The 19,851-nt window shown below is 46.7% G+C and overlaps 5 protein-coding genes across 5 annotated transcripts; 3 read left to right on the top strand and 2 right to left on the bottom strand.

Moving 5' to 3' along the window:
- Positions 1–831: 831 nt before the first annotated feature.
- Positions 832–2,352, bottom strand: K444DRAFT_605045 (HCP-like protein). Its single transcript, XM_024878839.1, has 2 exons — positions 1,857–2,352; positions 832–1,808 (listed from the first exon to the last, which is right to left on the bottom strand). The coding sequence occupies exons 1-2, from the start codon at positions 2,182–2,184 to the stop codon at positions 994–996; spliced, it is 1,143 nt and encodes a 380-aa protein (XP_024726477.1). The 5' UTR covers positions 2,185–2,352; the 3' UTR covers positions 832–993.
- A 137-nt stretch (positions 2,353–2,489) lies between these two features.
- K444DRAFT_670800 (uncharacterized protein) lies at positions 2,490–4,177 on the top strand. The gene is made up of 2 exons (XM_024887674.1): positions 2,490–3,248; positions 3,304–4,177. Exons 1-2 carry the CDS (start codon positions 2,545–2,547, stop codon positions 3,863–3,865), a joined length of 1,266 nt encoding a protein of 421 aa, XP_024726476.1. The 5' UTR covers positions 2,490–2,544; the 3' UTR covers positions 3,866–4,177.
- A 548-nt stretch (positions 4,178–4,725) lies between these two features.
- Positions 4,726–9,642, bottom strand: K444DRAFT_605042 (uncharacterized protein; the record flags this gene model as incomplete). Its single annotated transcript, XM_024878838.1, has 10 exons — positions 4,726–5,489; positions 5,537–5,866; positions 5,920–6,296; positions 6,360–6,581; positions 6,643–6,700; positions 6,749–7,056; positions 7,109–7,216; positions 7,245–7,899; positions 7,964–8,640; positions 8,693–9,642. 10 exons carry the CDS (start codon positions 9,640–9,642, stop codon positions 4,870–4,872), a joined length of 4,305 nt encoding a protein of 1,434 aa, XP_024726475.1. The 3' UTR covers positions 4,726–4,869.
- A 5,081-nt stretch (positions 9,643–14,723) lies between these two features.
- On the top strand, positions 14,724–15,496 carry K444DRAFT_712497 (NAD(P)-binding protein; the record flags this gene model as incomplete). The annotated part of the gene is made up of 2 exons (XM_024888279.1): positions 14,724–15,305; positions 15,341–15,496. The coding sequence occupies 2 exons, from the start codon at positions 14,724–14,726 to the stop codon at positions 15,494–15,496; spliced, it is 738 nt and encodes a 245-aa protein (XP_024726474.1).
- A 2,057-nt stretch (positions 15,497–17,553) lies between these two features.
- On the top strand, positions 17,554–18,557 carry K444DRAFT_290784 (uncharacterized protein). Its single transcript, XM_024871651.1, has 3 exons — positions 17,554–17,621; positions 17,673–18,016; positions 18,077–18,557. The coding sequence occupies exons 2-3, from the start codon at positions 17,800–17,802 to the stop codon at positions 18,493–18,495; spliced, it is 636 nt and encodes a 211-aa protein (XP_024726473.1). The 5' UTR covers positions 17,554–17,621; positions 17,673–17,799; the 3' UTR covers positions 18,496–18,557.
- Positions 18,558–19,851: the final 1,294 nt, after the last annotated feature.

Here is a 19,851-nt window from a genome sequence, read left to right as displayed (position 1 = left end):
ACCGGATGGGAAGTTCGTGAGAGCTGGCATCTGGTCGGGCCGCCAAGTGGATGTGCAGGTTTGGTCTAGAAATACGATTCAGAAAGCAATATTTGAAATAATTTAATTATAATTCGGAACAACAGTAACCTCTTCCAAACGATTTATTAGAGCTGGGGTCTGAATTGAAGCGCCACTTTGGCTGAAACCAGTGTGTCAAAAAATAATCAAGGCTAATTAATTAGAATTAATTAGAATTAATTATAATTAAGTATGATTTGATTAGCTTGATTTTTATTATAATTAATTATAATTAATTATAATCATCACGTGATAATACAAAAGTATACTTTCTTAGGCATTTCTAAAAAAAAATTATTAAATAACTAATAGCTATATTAATAAAATATAAATAAAATTTATAAAGCATATATAAGAGTATAAAATTAGTCTAAATCTAAAATAACAAACTAGTTTTTGTTATGTGGTACCAGTCACGTGGTGCTATTGCACGTAACTTAGTATGTGGCCAGTGCTTCCTTAGCCTGGCAGATAGCCTTTAGCTCAATTCAAGCTCTTTACTACTACTGTAACACTGGAAATCAAGGAGGTTCTAGCGCCTTTGGCTTCGCTTACTAATTAGCGCTAGGCCTGGTTTAGTAAAGAGCGCCTTTAGTAATACCGAATATGGCTGGCCCAGACCTTATTTTAGCCTCATCTCGGCTTCCGAAGCTCCAGAGTCATGTGCGTAATCACGTGATAAATCTAATTAATTATCTTTGATTATCTTTGATTATAATTAAGTATGATTTGATTAGCTTGATTTTGACTTGATTTGATTTGAGTAGGGGGGTCTAATCAAATCAAACCTAATCATTTGACACACTGGCTGAAACAATAGCTGGAATTCAGAACAAGCTCATTAGAACGACTAGTGCTGCAGAAAGCAAGACGGAAGTCATTTCCAGGATTGAGGGAATTATGGTGCATGGATTAGTAATCTCATTTGCAGGTTCAGGAGACACTGGCTTCCCACTGTCTTTTCAAGGCTATCGCCTCACTTCGAACCCCCTCAGCACCTCCCGCCTTCTCCAGCCATTTCAAAGCTTCATCCATCTGCCCAACAGCCTTGCAGATGATAGCCATATTGATCATGCTCAAGCCGAATCCTTCGGCAGCAGCAACTTGAAACCATTCCCTAGCCATGCCATAATCATCTAATGAAGTCGGTTTTCTTTCTTGCGTGTTCAATTTTTCAAGTTCAAGAGCGCCAAGATTATGCCACGCTTCCACCACTCCTGAAGATGCCGCTTTAAGCAAGTAGACTTGTTGATTTGACGAGCGATGCTCTTGTAGCTGCGCGAGATAGAAGTATGCTGAGGGGTCGTCAAGTTCAAGTGCAGCTTTCTCGAAAGCAGCCTTCGCTCCGTTCCTATCGTTCCGTTGAGACAAAATTCGGCCTTCGCTCACAAGTGCTTCACCAGCACCATCAAAATCCAATCCACCAGTTGGTTCTCGGGTCGCTCTTCTGAACCAATCCAGGGCTTCATTCTCCCGTCTTTCGGCCATGAGGACTTTGCCCAACAATGTCATGGCTTGAGGATCATTGTCCTTCTTGGCTAGGGTGCCAAGTCGTTCAAGAGGAGCACGGTACTCATACAAAGTGCCAACACGCAGTGCTTCCGATATAATATCAAACGTCGCTGCTTTTTCTCCGAGCCTCGACGCCGCGAGCATGACGCTCTTAGCAAGGGCTTTCTGGCCTCCACTATGACATCTCTTAAGGATTCCAGCAAGAAGCGCCATTGTCGAGGGCAATATATCGTGTTCTAGAATTCTGTAAGAACTCGGAATTGGAAGTCAAAATGAGACCGCACCATCGCATAATCTTTGCTTCCACCCCGCATTGGATTTCCCAGCCAGGGCTTGGTATTCACGCAAGAATTCAAGAGCTTGATCCGGCTCTACAGCAAGGGCCCCTGATTTCCTAGCGGCATTGAGGAGGGCAATTGGCGGGAGAGACTCTTCGTATTCATACGTCCGCTTTATCCGTAACCCTCCAGCAGGTGGGTTCGTAGCTCTGACTTTCGGGGATCTCTTGGGAGCTGGTCGTGCTCTAATAAATGGTGTGGCATGAAAGTCTCTCGGTCGTAGGAGTAGACATCCCTTTTCAATCAATGGTCTAGCACCTCTGACGGTGGACATGTCTGTGGAAGGGGGCCTTGGCTGTTCCGGCTGCAGACAATGTTGAGGCTGAAGGGACTGTATAAAGGCCCCAATGGCCCGGTAGAACCCAGATATCCAGCACCCAAGAGTTACTGCGTAAGCAATGGCAGATTCTCGATGATTTTTCAACAGAATTATTGAAAAATTAGTTGTTGAAAGTGATGAAGTCTGATGTGAAGTTCAGAAGAAGCTCAAACGAGAAGGCGGTGAGAGCCCCACTCAGAAATTCTGCCGACAATTTTTAATTATCAGAAATTCAAACAACACTCCCACAATTTCACGAGCAACAATGAATTGACCCACCAAATCTCTCGTCGGAAGAAAGCATTCAAGAACTCAATGTTCTCAAGGCTTTACAAATCCGCCAGAGCCATATTCACAGATCCAGCAACAACCAAGAACGAGCAACTAACCCCGATTGTCGAGCCACTTCAAGACGAGACGATGGTTACAACCCGACAGAAGAACACGCAGGCACCTGCGGGAGATGAAATTGAGGAGGAGGACTCAATAAATGTTTACGTGTCGAGGAGCAGCAGCAAGAGACAGAGGAAGAGAACCAAGGGGACGTCTTCAAGCGACGAGGACGCGGCAGAATATGTGCCACCAAGCTCAAGAAAGAGGAAGCGGCTGCCAGTGCGTGCGAAGGATGTGGTCGAGAGCCCAGATCCTGGGAAGACTCGACCTGTTGTAGAAATTCCTGTCAGGGAGATATCCCCAGAACCAGATTATAACGACATTGTTGCGGCTGAGGAAGAAGACGACAACACAAAGTTGCAGGATGAAGAGCATGATACGGTAGCTGCAGAGCCTCTCGAAAGCTCAAAACATCGTCGGTTTGGAAGCCAACCATCGGAGGACGAATTATTTTCTACAGCTCGAGAAGTGGCGAACGATGAGGGCAACGCCAAGACTGTCGAAGATTTCCAGGTGATCGAAGATAGCGAAGATAGTGATGACGATGCTCCAGAGGTTGTTGGTATTCAGGAGGCTGCGGAGAGCGTCAGAACCAAGGATAGAGAGGCTGCTAGGGTTGTAAAAGAGTGAGCCTACCCCTCGGCCCCTATTCCCTGGCCACAGTTACTGACTTCCTCTTAGCCAATTATCTGCTTCACGAAAGAAGAGGAAAGAGAAAGACGACGCGCTAAAGAAACAAGCTGCATCGAGCAGAAAGCGGAAGTTGGAAGATGATATCACAGATGACACGGAGAAAGCAAAGCGCTCCGCCAAAGAAGAGAAACCCATATCGACGAAGGCAGACCAGGGTCCGGATGAGGACGAGATCCGCGGTGTTGCTGAAAACACCGAGATCCTAAAAGATACATTCAAAGCATTACCCCTTTCAAGAAAACGGGCACTTCCCGACTTGTTACCAGCCGAATACCTAGAAGATACAGAACCTCAAGACCTGCTGCCATTCGACCAATTTCCAACCAAGAAGGCGAAGAAGACGAAATTCCACCTTACTGCAGAGAAAGAGCCAAAAGATCGACGGGTAGGATCGACGACATATCGTATAACAAAGGCCAGCAGCACGAATCTAGCACCAAAATCAATTTCTCAAGCTCGAAACACAAAGGAATCATGGCTTCAAGGTCGGTCTGGAAAGAAAGGCGGCATGAATCGGCCGTCTTTCGCCAAGGGATTCTCCAAGAAGTGAGATTGTCTAGGGGACATGGTGATTGGTAAAGGCTGATTGCAGACCCAATGTTTTCTTCGGTCAACTAGATTTGACGAACAGATACCCCAATAAAGAAGCCCTTCTCTGCTAGCTATTATTGTTTGTCCGATATTGAGAGTAATATCACATTTGTTGGATTATGTGAGCACAAGTTTCCTTCAAGTATACGAGACCTGTTGCATCGAATTGATGGAAGTCTTTGCCAGCTAGCGGAAGTCTACGTGCAGCTGTACAGTGTGCAAATATGGTCGCTGGACGAGAATTGGAGCTCGCTGCTAGATACCAAGTGCTAGGGTGCCATTTTTATTTTGCCGTGCTGTGTCTAGATGTGATGTTTGTGTGTCCACGGAAAGAGGCCAGCGCTGGCATTTTTCGTGTATCACTCCGAGCTGCTCCGTCACATGGCCCTTATACGGCCAATGTACTGCATCCTTTCTGTGAGGTGAATCGAGTACGGCTTTGAAGATTTCGTAAAGTGTTCTTGGCGTAATTGTTTCCTCGGTGTCAAGGGACGCTGGCTCTTGAACCTCACCGTCTTCGTCGGTGAGCGTTCTCGAAATTGATCCATTGGCAGATTTCATTTTGACCGGGTTTGTGTCCTTCCCGCCAGTGCCCCACGGAAGTCAGATTAGAGCAAGCCTGTGTAGATGCTTGGGGACGTGGTCGTCTAGAGTTGACTGCGGACATTCGGCCACATGATCACAGAGCAGGCGGGCCACGGTTTCAGCATCGTCCTTTGCCTCACTTTAACAAGAGATGGAAGCTGAAATGACGAGAGAGCGGCAGAATGCTTTGTATTCATATGGATCTTCAAATCATCCACATAGCTAAAAACCAAAGCCTGATCTGGCGCTAAATTCGATGGCCCCGATTTCGGGTTACAACAGTCGCATACCCAGCCAGAAACTCCCTGCTGACCGAGCATGTGTTTGAGAAGCTCTTTTCTCGTATTGTCAAACAGTCCGCCCTATTAAACTCAAAGTTCAAAACATGTTATCTAATAACGAAATTTGAAGTGCCTGTTGAAGTTCTTCCAGATTTGTCCCCATTGGTGTGTAACGATTCTGAGTTCGTAAGCTCAGCGCAATCGCCACAGATAGAGAACTCTCGTCTTCGTCCATGTCCATGCTGCCACTAGGTTGTGGATCCCGGTTCTCATCAACATCATGTTGCGTCTCATATCCATCTCCTTGTGCCTCATTTGGAATTGGAGAGCCTTCCAATTCTATGGCAGGCGGTGTTGGGAAGATGCGGAGGCCACTTTCGGGGGTGGTCAGATCTGCTACACCTGGGACTCGATGGAGTCTTCGAAGGGATTGCAGGGGATTCCTCGGTGTGAATAGCGGCCATAATCTCGATGACGATTGAGCTGGTGAGGCACGGGGTAAGTCGGCCCGACGCTCCAACCAGTCTCCTGCATCAATTCTTAAATCGACCGATGCTGCGTCCGACTCTTCATCTCCAGGACTGGAATCGAAGAGAGACGGAGGCCGATCTTCAGCGGGCACTATCACTTCCCTTGGTATTACAGTGCGCGCAGTCGGAATTCGATGGTGATTAAATCCAACCGTAGGGCTGGTAGAGTTCACATCCGGAGATGTGCCTATCAACGTTAATTCATGCGCAGGCGATTCCCTCGGTTTTACTGACCTCTTTGAAGTGTATCCAGTACCAGATTCCTTGGGAATCCACTTATTGGGATAATATCTTCCCTCTCCGTGTAGTCCCACAGCGCGAGCGAAATCGTTATTGCTCCGTGCTTTGCTGACACGTTCACCTCGATGACTCCCATATCGAAATGAGCGTGAGTGCACATTTTCTCGATGACAAGTGGGTCGATAATGGTCTCCACTGGGCGTTGATATTGCTCCTGAACATTGAAGTAGGGCTGAAAGATTTCGTGCCGTTGGTGAAGTCTCAGAAATGATCCAAGGTGACGGAGTTCCGCAGTTCCGTTTGGGAATCTGCAGATAATTTTCCCTGCAGTGGTAAGTTAAACTGCAATGATAACTTCCACGGATTCATTCACTGACCTTCGCATACGTAACCGCTCCCATATTTCCTTTGGCCTATCCTCTCAAAATAGAAGGACGATGCTACTAGCCGATGTGCGATTCTAGATATCTTTTTCCGATATAGCTCGTTATCCTGGAGGTTCTCCCTCACTGTATATTCTAAAGACTCCAAATTTCTTTTGTCATCAAGTCGTGGTGGTGGATAGCCTAGCTTTGGGTTGATTCGCTGATATCGTCGAAGTTCGGATTCCTCCCGAGATGATAGAGTATCATTTTTGAAGTTGATCCATATTTGCTCAGAGTTCAGAATGTTGTCGACTCGGTTGACCATGATATTCAGATTTTGAACAAATTCGGCATTCTTGAACCACTCTCCGATACCTAGTTTTCTTTGCCTAGGACTAGGTGTCACGATTATGTCGGATATGATCTCAGCTCTTCGAGATCTTCTGTCATACGGCTCGGCAGAACCGTTCGTCTCCGCTCCGTTGTGGCCTGTGCCAATTGATAGCAGAATATCCGGTTTGCAATCTTGAACATCTGGCCAGAGAAGCTTACTCTCATGATAAGCAACCCTGACTGGGTTGTTGTGATACAAAGCTCCGTCGAGGTATCCTGCCTTGGTATCCTGCTTGACAAACGGCTTGAAGTAACTAGGCGCAGCACAGGTCGCACGCAGTCTATCTGGGAGTATCAGTTCTCATTCGATACTCCTTGGTTGGTGACCTGTGGTGGACTTACGCTTCCCAAAGTTTAAGTTCCTGCTTTGGATTATCAGGCCTGACCATACTGTAGCTAGCTATATATTTTTTTAACTTCCATCCCGACATTCATTCTAGGGCCTTACCTTGAGTTTCCATCCCTCGATTATAATTGGTGAGTATGACTGGCTTTTCCCCGGTGTCAGTTGTCGCAGTTACCGCTACTCGGGTAAAGTAACTATTCGATTCATCGTGGGCTCCGCCAAATAGAAACTCATCTTTGAAAACCTCCTGCAGAGCCTGCTCAAAGGGCCGAGTTCTATATCTATGTCCGAATCTCATCCCTGGCAAACGTGAGGTGAAAGCCTTGTCAGTTAGTCGACGGAAGTGCTTGATACAAGTCTCGACCCGCCAGTTCTCTACCCCAAGGCCGACAGCGATAATTCCGCCTGTGCTATACACAATATAAATATCGACCAGACGGAACCGTCATTGGGGTGGCTTACCTTGTGCCGACGATGAGGTCAAAAAATGCTTGAATGGGAATGTGGCCTCCTAAGTATAATTCAATCTCCCGTAACACTTCCAGTTCAACAATCCCTCGAATACCGCCACTGCTTATATTAGCTTCAAGATGGCAACTTCGGAGATTGAACAAGCCCATCGAGAGAAAGAATCCTCACGCCTGCTAGGTCAGGCTTGAATTTGAGATACCATGGCTCTGTGAACCTGATGTTGCGGGGGTGAAGGGGACAACGGTCCATACGAATGAAGGTCTTGTCTTTTTGCTGTGTGCCTCCTTTTTTCATGTCTAGCTCACTATATGTCCTCACACAAGGCGTGCAAAGCACGTGCCCACAGGGAAGAGGGTGCTCAGGCATTTCCCTCAAGCAGCAGAAACATGCAGAATGGCTTACAAATCGTGGAGAACCCTTGAGGAGGCGATAGAAATCTTCAATATTGCTGCGGTGCGCTTCAGAGACTAGATCTCTTTCCGAAGTTGAAGGTTGTGCTCCAATCTCCTCCACTAGCCTATTTTGGAACTTGAAAATGTTCGCCAGTATATGGCTACGCCAAGTTAAAACATAGGATTCAAAGGAGAAGGTGGATTCGTATTCGCCTGACCCAATGATTCTCCCATGCTCGTTTTGGTGGCCCTTCTTGTGACCTTCGAGGACGTTTACGCAATGTCCGGAGCGGCTGTGGAATTGACAGGGCCAAAATAGCTTGCAAAAGTCTCTCAAAGCATCGTCGCAGTATTTCCGGTAGTTCCTTCTGAATAAGTCTTTTGCAGGACCTCCGGGGCAGATACAAATAAGCTGCTAGTCTGATGAGTTATGAATGGAGTTCTTAAAGCTTACCTTTAAGGCCGTGTCGAGCACAATCAAGAATGATGCAAGACGCAATCATGACACTCAACTTCTTAAAAATTCTCGGTCCATCACTTGTCTCCTGAATTTCTTGGGCAGCTACAGCAAGTTTCAAGATATTGCCCCCGAAGTCTCGTGGTATTGGACTATTATTGAATGCAATCTCCAAGAAATTGAACGGGGTATCCAAATTCTGAGAAAAATGATCAAAAGCAGCTTGCAGGTACTGGTTAAGCTCGTCCGAGGTAGCTAGCATCCGAGATACCCTTTTAGCATCATAAGACTGCTTGCAAGCTGAGTCGATTTCCCGGTGTAGTTTCTGGACTTGCTCCTCAACCAACATGTAGCGGCCTTTCCTTGGGATGCATACAACGCGAATGGAGGGATAGTAGCATCCGAGCAGATCTCTCATAGTTTCGACAGACTTTCCATGACTGTTCCAGTATTCAGAATATTCCCTATAGCTGACGTCGCGACCAACCGCTCCAGCAACAGTATCCATCAGATTTTCAGTTGGAAAATCGACATCCCATTTCCTCGGGTCAACTCCCGGATCTGTTGCATTAAGAGCAATTATGGCGTGCGGGAGTACAGGCTGGTTGGTGGACTTTTCCACAACAGCATGCGCCCAGCTCAGCAACTTGCTTAGAACAGTCGATTCAAACGTTCTGAGGCCAGTATCAATAAAACCAGTAAAGAACGTGGGGAAGAGTCAAATACTTTGGATTCTGCAGGACAAAGACTACCGCGTCGGAGAAAGTGTAAAGAAGCCTGGGGTATAACTCTGTGACGCCGTACTGCCGTTTCTGTTTTGCTGGGGAATCAGCCCAAGCAATGGGTCGCTCTTGTCCTCGGGAAATTCTCCACCGTTTCTTCAGACGATTCATCTCTTGGCTGTGGTCATCTCTTCTGCGAACTATCCCACCCTCTGCTTCTTGGCGACGAGCACCGATTGGAATGTTTTCGCCACCTTCAAGACCCTCGCAATCTGCATAGAGAGTCGGGAATGTAGTAAAATATGTGGACGGATCCGCATACAGGTGTACGTCTCCAGAGGTCGGAACACTGTCATTTGTCGACGATCCAACTATTGGACATTGGAACAATCTTCTCTTCTCTGGATCATCTATGCCATAGCTTTGCCGCTCGATTAGCATTTTGACCAGCGTACTCTTTCCCGCGCCAGTTTGACCGATGAAAGATACGAGGCGCGGAAAGCGGGTCCTGTGTTCTCTTGAAGCGCTGTTTGCAATAAGCGTTGAATATCGTCCATAGTCCTGGAATATCGGGCGGCCAGTAGCATCACGCACGATGCCAAACCAGGTAGTATCCTCGTCCTCAAGATGCATTCTCTCCTGTATTCCAGGGTCTGAAGGAGGGTTAAATGTGGCCTTAAGCCGTGATACGACCTCAGAATCAGCCTTCTCATGTGGCAAGCCGTCCGGTCCAAGCTTGCCAGGCTTGTGAGCTCGTTCTTTTGCCCAGCAATTGGAGCAGAAATGCCCATCGCAATTCACGCAGAAGAACACTCGGATGTTGTGGACCTCACAGCCTTCACATGGTGGGTCCGAGAGGCCGGTATCGAAAGTTTTCTCTGAAAGAGGAGCCTGGTGATTGTCTGCGTTACGAGGTTCATATCCAAGGAAGTGCCAAGAAGGCGGGTTCTCCATCTCGTTCAAGACAGTCCGAAATGCTCAGCAGTAGTCGGGAGTAAATCAATAAATTAATCCACACGGCGAACAGCCCAGGTCAGAATTCATGCAGAAGAATTCCTCTACAATCTTTTTATGAGGAGAACTTTGGTGTCACCAGGTGAGGTGAGGCTGAGGCTGGAGAACTCGTGGGGTGATGCTTATTTTTGGCTTCGATCATCGACGCCTATAATTACTTTTCTTCAAGCGAGATAAGTAGCACTTATCGTGCGGGGTCGTTCAGGCCAATAATTGCGGAAAATCGAGTGCAATTACCCAATCTGGTAACAAAACTAGGCCTATGATAATGGTAGTACTGGCTGCGTACAATTGTTTCCCCGTGCCAGTTCCGTTTTAGAGTCTGGACGTGAGCAGCGGCCGCTTTACCTGAGCTAAAGAGCAAGAGTATACCTAAGCTGAGCCTGGTTAAAGCCTGCGCACGCCCCGAGTCAGGCGGGGCGGGTGTTTACTTTCACTGCCGGGACTTCAGCTGAGATTATCTACGGAGTAAGGGTAGCGTGGGTGGGGTTTCCCTTTTCATCACCGGAGAGTTCAGCTGAGGTCTTCAAAGGGCTAGCTAACCAATAGGCTACTGTGCTAGAGCTTAGCGTCATGCAGCGAGCCGTCAGCTATTTGTTGTGACTAATAAAGTACTTGGACCGAGATCGTGGCTTCCTTTGTGTCTTGGGCGGAATATCATGGCGGAACACAGCCATACGTTCATCCTCCTTTCCTGGACAGAGACTTGACCTCAACAAATCAACTGAGTCGAATTAGTTTTCTGAGACCTATGTACTCGTATACTTTGGAGTGGCTCTCTTGGCCTTTGAAATTGGTTTTCAGCCTTCTCTTCACATGCTGTGCGAATGTTTACTTAAAATCAACAGAGATAAGGCACTCAGAAATTTATACTTCAGAACTCTTCGCGGCTACACAAATTCGCAATTAGCCTCTCTTGATGGCGGAAGATCTCAGGGTAAGATTGAATGATACTCGAACCTTTAATATAAAAGATCTGGGGGGGAGGCCTTTTGTGCGACTTGCCATTCAAAGTCTGTGGTTGATGAGACATCCACAAAATGGTAATATAAAAGATCTGGAAGAACTAATATCTGGCCCTAATATCGAAAACATATCCCGAACTTTTACAAGAACCTTCAATAACTTTGCCTTTTAATTAGCGTAGGCGTGGGGCCACCTCGTAGCGACAGACTGGGTAGTTCCTATACCACATGTCCACTCTGTCCTGAGTCTTGACTTGACGCTTCGGTATTCGAAGCTGAAAAATTCAAAACACCGAAGCATTTGCAAGTGGTTAAGTACACCGCCAGCAGTTGCTTATCTTGCATATGTTGCTCAACACTGCGACAGCATTTTTAACAATAGTGCTGGGAATCTTGAGAGGTGTAAAATGGACGCCATCTTTCATCATCGATGCCCATTCACGCTTGGATGGATGACCAAAGAGCGAGCAGTGATCCACCTCCAAATCTACATTGAACATTTCAAAGAATGTTCGTGGAACGCAATTAAACCTAGAAGTCCTTGCCTCAGCTTTTCAACCAAGAATACTCTCGGAATCAATATTATATGGAGCAGATCAGAGGCTGGCTTGCCAAATGCCTTATGGAACACCCAGGGTGCCTGCCGCCGGAAATATGAAGGCTGCCACAAAGAGTTCTTAACGTTTGGTGCTAGATTCGTGAGAAAGATCCGATCTTGCGACAAAACTTAGGCGTCAAAGACTACTTACTACCTTTGTCTTAGCCATTATTGTGGAAGACTGCAATCTCTCAGGATGACCAAAATTTACAGTTAGCGTATAGTACAATGGGTATTCCAAGACAAAACATACTAAAAACTTTTTGCAACATTTTCAGGGCTGTAGAAATGCTTAAAGTTCGTTATGTCCGGATCGATTCATTGTATATTATGCAAGATGATCCACAAGATTGGACAGTACAGGCAGCTAAGATGTCATGAGATTTGTGGAAAATCCTACACCACTATATCAGCTTCTAGTGCTGCAGATCCGAATCAAGGACTGTAGAGACTCTTTCATGTACCGAAGTCGGAAATTTGCGTTTATAGACAATATTACCATCCTGTAGCGACGATATATGTTTCAGACAATTAGTCTAACATTGTCAGTTTGAGGACTCTGGTTAGTGCCCATCCATACCTGGGGGCGTAATGATGATGGCTTGGGTCTACTGAAAAGAGAATCAACACTCTATGAAGGTTTGGAGTTGCTGCTGCTCGATCGATTATGGGTATTCCAGGAGCAATTACTTGTGCCCCATACAATCCAATCCGTCCATAGAGAGATGGTTTGGGAATGCTTCGATACCTTTGGCATTATTGTACACCAGCCGAACACTCTCGTATTGTCACGCGGTATATGGGCAAATCGTTGACAAAAGAGTAGGATCGTTTGCCAGCACAGTCTAGTATCACAAAGCGAGCGCAAAAGTCCTTAATAGCCGATATGTTGCCGGTCCATGAGCCGATGATATGGCAGGTGGGCTCTGCTGGGCTGTGGACCAGGTATTGGCTTTTGGCCCTGGGCCAAGATGTGTAAGGCCAACAAGTTACAGCGCTTGAGCGCGTTCTCAGGGGCTTTTGCCTACTAAAACCCTGCAGCTTTACGGAGATTCTGGCATAAAGTCTGGCATAAAGTAAGGAGAATAGGGTTTGAAGCCAAGAGGCCTGTAAAAGATCAATCACTGGGGCCGCTTAACTTTAGGCGCACGCTACCTAGCTGGCAGGGCCCCCGTCCTCCCCGGGCTCGGACCCAATCGATCCACCCCACCTAACGGCCCGCCCCCGCCCCTTGCAGGTCCATCCAGCTCGTCCTCAGTCCCTACCAACCCTTCCTCGTCCTCGCTCACCGAGGTGCACAAAGCCCGCAAGCGTAAGCGCAATTGCGAACCACAGCGAGCGTAATATTGATAATATGGTCATCAACAAGATGAGCCTTGATTGTCTTCAGCGCCGTAGAGACAGCCGCAGAGTCATTGGCTTGTGCGCTGATGGAGTTGTTAACGAGCCTGCTGACAAAAGTCCGTGTTTTTAGCGATGTTTTCAAGCGTCACAAAACCAAAGTCGCCCACTTCACTTCACAGTTTCTTCGCAACTACAGATTAAAACCTCATATAATTTAAGGGCACACAATGAAAAAGGCTAGATTGAGTTTAGAAGGCCTTTAAACCTAATTCTGAATATAAAATGAAAGCGTCCAAAATAGTTATGAGGCTCGTTTCTTAGCGAAAGGCCCTAAAAACACGAAGTTTTCTCTGTAGGCTCGTAAGGACGATGCCCATTGCGTTGACCTTCGGGGCAACGTGGCCGATGTGTTGTGACAGCATGGTCAATTTCGCGTCAAGGCCAAGGCCGACTATAATTAAGGTTCTCGTTAGTTCAAACCTCTATAATTGATAGTCAGGTATGGCAGCTGCGTCCATTTTGAAGGGTAGAGTTTATGTAGCCTTCCTGGAAGTGGACACGTGACAGATATTACTTGGAAGCAGGTATTATTTTTGGTGAAGAGAGAGAGAGTTAACGCTGCTCATAATAGGCTTTCCTCACGAAATATAACGATCGATTTTTCTGGGTATATAATATGTGGCGCAGGAATCTTGGAATTTTGGAATCGTATCACGTGAGTAGAGCGCTATATGGCACTTATGGTTACCAAAACACTAACCACACCCGTGTAGTCTCTTCAGTAACCACCATTAAAAAAAATTGCGGCGAGGGAGACTTGCTCACTGCCTCTCTAAGGATTATTCGCCGTATCTCGCCTGCCGCTTCAGCCTCTGTCTTCGTCGAAACTCACCTCACTCTCCAAATTACAATAGCTGATAAGGGGTTTCGATAAGAGTTCCTAGATGCTGCTCTCTTGGTGTTCAATGCACAAGATATCGAATTTGGCCTGGTTATGCACCGGCCCTTGACGTCATGTGTGTAAGGTATAAAACGATCAGGAGCCGCTGGTAAATATAATTATAGCCAGATCCAAGAGCAAAACTCACAGGAGCCGTAGAATTTTAGAGAAAAGTCCCGGGATATTACAGGTCCTGAGAGAGCATAGTTCCTATGAGAAATTTCTTGGGAACCGTGCTCCCCTAAGCGATTTTTCACCGGACCCGTGGTCTCCCAAGACATTTCTCCCAGTTTGACCAACCAGAGTAGTATACAAAGGAAGGGGGTTCTGCTCTGGGGCAGAGAATCTTCTTGGCAGTACATTCAAGGGTGGTGCCAGTTTTGCAGGCGACTATAGCTATCAGAAATATCTCGAACCATCCAGTGCGTTTGTTGCGCGCAGCATATTCGACTGCGGCTAAGACCTCGAAGCCAGAAACTCTTTTCAACTAGTCTTTGATATTGAGAGTGAAGTTCGTCCCAGCCTCATGGGACACAACAATATACGCTAGCGGCTAACTTAGTTAAAACAACTTCGTACCAATAGAAGATGGAATCTGGCTTTCACATCTTGGGAACCAATTACCAAAATCATCAAAGTATCTATTCGCTAATACGAGGACGCACGCCCTCGAGCTATCTCTGATCTGGCCAGTTCCCTATCTTTGAGGTAACGAATTTATATAAACGAGAAGATTTCCCCAGAAAATTATTCCAGGGACCAGAGCATCGGCACTATACGTATCTCAGGTCGGACTCTCAAATTCTGGCGCCTCTTTAGCCCAAGGAGTTTTATAAATATAACTTCATCAGAACAAAATAGTTAATTAATAAGTTATTTTCGCTATTTCCTCTCGATCCGCTTGCGCAACATACATAACTCTACCCGAAGTATTCTGATATTGAATGTAACACTTTATAGCTGTTGTAGCTATTAATCGTTTTTGCCAAGTCGGACTCCCGATGATTTGTCCTGATGGCCCAATGGTCCTCCATTATCATCACGTTTGCCGATTGTTATATGAAGTAATATTTCCTATCTCTTAGTTACCGTTGGGCACTCTTGCAATCCGTCTTTACATTTCCATTCAAGCACGGAGCTTTTCACATCCAACTCCACTCTGTCAAGAGTGAAGATGGCGCCATCTTTTGGAAGTAAGATCGTCCTGATCATAGGTGCAGAAAGGGGTATTGGCCGAGGAGCAAGTATCAAGCTCGCAAAATTAGGTGCTACATTAGCGTTGACAGACATCAATGAAGCTTCTCTCGACAAGACATGTAATTTATGTACAAGTACGAATCACCACTACACTTCAGCCTTTGATGTTGGATCAACAGAGAAGTGCAACGAATATGTCTCAGTCATTATATCAAAATATAACGGCATCGACCACATCTTCAACTGTATTGGTATAAACGGTGTTTACCAATCAACAGTTGACGTCACAGATGCACATTGGGATAAGATGTTCAACACAAACGCCAAAGGCTTCTTAAACATCACACGCGCCTGTATACCTTATCTCAAGTCTGGTGCCCCTCTCGAAAACCCCATATCCGCGTTTGGAATCTCCCCCGTTGCCAGTTTTGCTGCCTACTGCGCTACAAATGCTGCGGTTATTGGATTCTCAATGAACATGGCGCTTGAGCTGGGCCCGAGGGGGATCAGGACTAATATCATTGTTTCCAAAGCTATGAGAGCACCGACGAATGTGCAGGTCATTGCGGGTTAGGAGGGGCTGCAGAAGCCGAGCGAGGCGATTTCGTTGTAGATAGGGGAGCCGAGGATATTACGGATGTGGTGGCATTCTTGTTCAGTGATGAATCGAGGTATATGAATGGGAGTGCGGTTAAATTACAGGCGGCTTTTTGTGAAAATAACATAAAGGGATTAGACCCAGCATTCTGAAGTTCGGGTGCAGGTTGTGGGGGGGGTGATCACGTGAACTCGACTCTCAGTTCCGTTCCATCATGCCGCATACGTCAAATTTGAGAAAGATCAGGACATAAAGATCATGCGAATTCTTGGCACAAAGACTTCTTGATAAGTCAACCCTGTTCTGTGGGTGAATGAGAATGATTTTGTTTTGGCGTTTCTCTGTCACGTGATACCCATGCAGTACTCAACTGAGAAAACCCTTCACCATCACTGCAACCTTTGGCATAATTTCCAAGGAACTAACTCTACCGAGTCACCACAGCAAGTTCCATTAGTCATGGGGAAGATGGATTATTACTCAACTATTGAGTGAGTCTTCGCAACTTTGCAACTGGTATCTTGATGGGCAGGGAGATCTTGGCATGTCCCAGAAAAATACAAGCGCATTCGGGAATTACCAACAAGAAGCTTTGAAGACTTTGTGTTAGGAGCGAAGTCAACGTAGTACATATGACGCCCTTGCGGAGGTTGGTGGCTTTCACGTTGCCGACTAACGGTCTAGCCAGTGGTTCCTGGAATGTTGCACATCGCGTCCGTTACACGAAAACCTTTGGTGGCGTGTCCAGTGGACAGGCGTGTTTCAGTCCCGCTCTGATAGGTCAAATCGTGGGAGCGATGGTGTGAGTTGCTCCTCCGAGCCTGGGGAATGAATCCGTAGAATGGCCAGGAGCATTTCATTTACATATCGGTCTTCCCTATGCAGTGAAGGTCTTTCAGGGGATTTCACCACCACTTCCCTTCTCGTTGCCGGTGGTTGGTAGATGCATGAATAATTCTGTGATGGCGGAAAGTCGCGCGAACGCGGGTAGGGGGCACAGAATAGGATCTCTCCCGATGGTTCCTCTCCCTATCGGGCTCTGGCTGGTCCCAGCAGCCGGTCTCCAATAATCCAACTTTGCCCTGTCATTATAGTTAAATTTCGTATAACTGGGATTCGTTTAGAGGACCACGTTAGCTAGCACCGTAATGTAAACACTTAGGCTCATCCGGGTGGTATTCGTCGAGTCAGAATGCTTTCAAGTAGGTAGAATTTCGTGAGTAGCTTATTAGGGGAGAGAAGGAGGACGTGGAAGCGAGAAGATACATTGTCATCGAGAGTGGGGATTTTGAAAACCGTTGATGGCGAAGTCTGTGCTGCATTGAATTCGCGCCATCCCGCCAGGCCTTACCCCTGAACTCCAGTCAAATGGGGAAATAATTCATAGGTTTTGAAACATTTGGGAAGAGGAGGATCTTAGTGCCATCCGACCTTATTTAGGGTGTCCCACTGACAGTGGTCCAGCCTGAATGCCCTAAAAGCGGGACGGAGAAGGACTAATAACTTGGGCCTTTTCTGCACCTCATCACCCACACCTCCTCTTGTCATCATCTTTTTGTTCGGAGCCATCACTTCAGGAAAAGCTGATGCACCAGAAGTTAAGGCCGGTGGATGAGAATCAAGCCACAGAACATGGAATCGAGGTCTTCTTGGGCTTCTGGCGTGCCACGTCGCATCTCATATCCTCCGCTGCCCCCATCCGGCATTGCAGAACGCATTCAGCATCGAGACAGACAAACAAAAGACAATCGACAGGAAGTAGCCTTCTTCATTTTCGCAGTTGCTACCCTGACCTGCAGATACCTGCACAATTCACGGACTTGCAGACGCTCTTTCGTCGAGAAGAGGAGTCCCAACCTTCGAGAGGGACTACCGAAGCACTCGAGATTCACCCACCTGAACGCGCCCCAAAAGACTTCTCGGGGCTCTCGCCCTCATTGCTGATGAGTTTTTAGCATCTGCGAGCGTTTGCAAACTTCGAATCCCGCCCAGCTTCAACTTTGCGTATGCCTTTCTGCCTCAACCATTTCTTCCCTATTACACGCGACCAGCCTCTAGTGGCACACAGCTCAGACCGTGTGAGGTACTTTCCGGCTACTTGCAGGTCTGCAGATGTTGGTTTTCTGCATACCCCGCTTCATTGATATCGAACCCCCTATTAAGTATGAAGAGATGCTCTCGACAAATCCTCACCGCGAATACACAATGAAGTTCCAGACCGTATATATGTGCCTTCCACAACCTCCAAAGGATTTCGATATCTCCATTTGACATCGGGTTCGTGCTTTATTTTTTCTTTTGGATATCTTCACAGGTGACAGAGATAAGGAGCCAACATCTTTCAATCAGCATAGGTTTCACACCAATAACACAGTGCCAATCCTCCCACTCAGATTGGCTTCAGAATAACAGCGATATCGTCACAGCTCTTCCCGGCCATCGGAAAAATTTCGCAATGGACTTTCTTCCCGGAGGGCAACCTTCACCTCGAATTGTCTGCAGGTACCGAAAATGCAAGGCTTCGTTCAGTCGAAAGACCGATGCACGCAGACATGAGAGACAAGTCCACCAATCCGCTAAGATCTTCTGCAAATTCGCAGGTTGCAGATTTAGGGGCACTGTCCGAGCTGAAGTGATGAGGAGACACTTGAAGTCCAAGCATCTTTTTGAAGGTAAATCTTCCGATCAAGACTGCGCTATCTCTCAAGACTTGCCCGCTGACCCTGCTCAAGTTGAGAGTACTTTCCAACTAGACAACGATAACCTCGAGGGTGGCTTGCCCAAAGTCAAGATACCACGCGAATTTCCTTTCCCCGAACATAAAATCGATTCCTTCTCCAACTGGAGTTCACGTCTTCTCCCAATAGTCTCAAACCCCCGCGAAACCCGTGAAGTCGAACAATTACTCGAAACATATACTGGTATTGGGGATGAGCTACTCTCGGGGAATTCCATTCCTCTAAGTGGATTAGAGGAGATAGATGTGGAGCCAACCAATTTCGAACATGGGACAGACAACCAACAGACGGTCGATCAATATCATATTGGTGAAATCCAACCTACTGAAATCATTGCATCCAGTAGCCATTATGCCCCCTGCCAGAATAGATATCCAGGTTCGGACGAACAACACCCTGGATGGCAGAATTAGGAATCTGGGATCAAAACACCTGTAATCTGGGTAGCTGGAACACCATGATCGATGATCCTACAATTTGTTGAAGGAATCCACTTCCGTTTTTTTCCAAGCAGTTCAGTCTGCAGGATGCCTCGATCAGAGTGCGAATAATGATAAGATATTGGAGAGATATATGCAATGGTTCACCAAATCTAGTTGCTGGATTGTGTCAAGTGCGAGAGACACGATCTCTTGGTTCGTCCATACGAAAAGGAATTGCTGAAATATAGTTGAGGACAAATAATTGAGTTGGCATTTCTTGCTTTTGCCGCTGGAGCAGAGAGAGTGTAGCAACGTCTCAGCATATGCTCGATCATATGCCATTTCCTTGCACCTTGATTGCACTAATGTTGGTAAAACACTCTACCAAACTACGAAGCCCGGGATGTTACTCGTAGGCAGTATTGTTGCCGTGCTCTCTTAAAAAGGGGTGCCGGGATTATAAGCGAGCCTCCACTTCACATCCGACCATACTTCCCACAGGCTCGAGTGCAGGGCTCAAGCGATGCAAACAAAGAGAGCATTGATTCGATATGAGAATTGACTCTTCAATGAATCTGAATCTGAATCCGCTTTCACTCCTTTTTGCGTTAACTTTCTTAGAGTGCTGTTTGAAATGAATTGATCGTAAGTTCTAGACCTTTTACAATGCTTTTGATTTCTTTATTGAAATATCTGAGTATTGTCGAAGTCTTACGCCTAGATGTCAGTCCTCCCCCTCTGAAAGTTCATTGGATTATGCCCATAAGTCACGTGATCGACCACGTGATATATCCGAATTATCTCAGCCAGATCTACTCCGCTGATCTCTCCTACACTGAAAATAATGCAGATTTCTCGCCATGTCATTAATTACCGGGGCTTGCTTTTTATGCCAAAAATCTTTTCCTGAGATTTGGAATACATTGCAAGAATCTCTCCCAACATAGCTGTAGCTGCACCTAGGATTCCAGGAATCACCGTGAGTCAACCCATTGTTCGAGCCTGCATTGTCACGAACATATGAAGCTGCAGATCAAGGACATGTTCGGCGGATACCGAATTTCACGGCCTGACGCCGAGTAGGGTATAACCGATGGTCAAAAGGTCGGTTGCGAACCAATTCCGGGGAGGCACAACGCCGGCTCCGCCCATCTATCACCCTCAGGGAGTTTGGCACGGGACAGCTAGCCGCCAGTCTGCGTCTCTGGTAATTTTGGGGAGCATGCCTGGGGAATTGCCCTGCATTGCTGCAAAACGCAAGCCTGACCGGTCAACGCACCTTCACCGCCATCCTACAGCCGACCTCCCCAGATGAAAGTATACTGGAACAAGGTGCATCGATCTTTC

This window comes from Hyaloscypha bicolor (genome assembly GCF_002865645.1).
Source record: "Hyaloscypha bicolor E unplaced genomic scaffold K444scaffold_190, whole genome shotgun sequence".
Taxonomy (NCBI): domain Eukaryota; kingdom Fungi; phylum Ascomycota; class Leotiomycetes; order Helotiales; family Hyaloscyphaceae; genus Hyaloscypha; species Hyaloscypha bicolor.
This window is presented reverse-complemented; position numbering and strand designations above follow the sequence as displayed.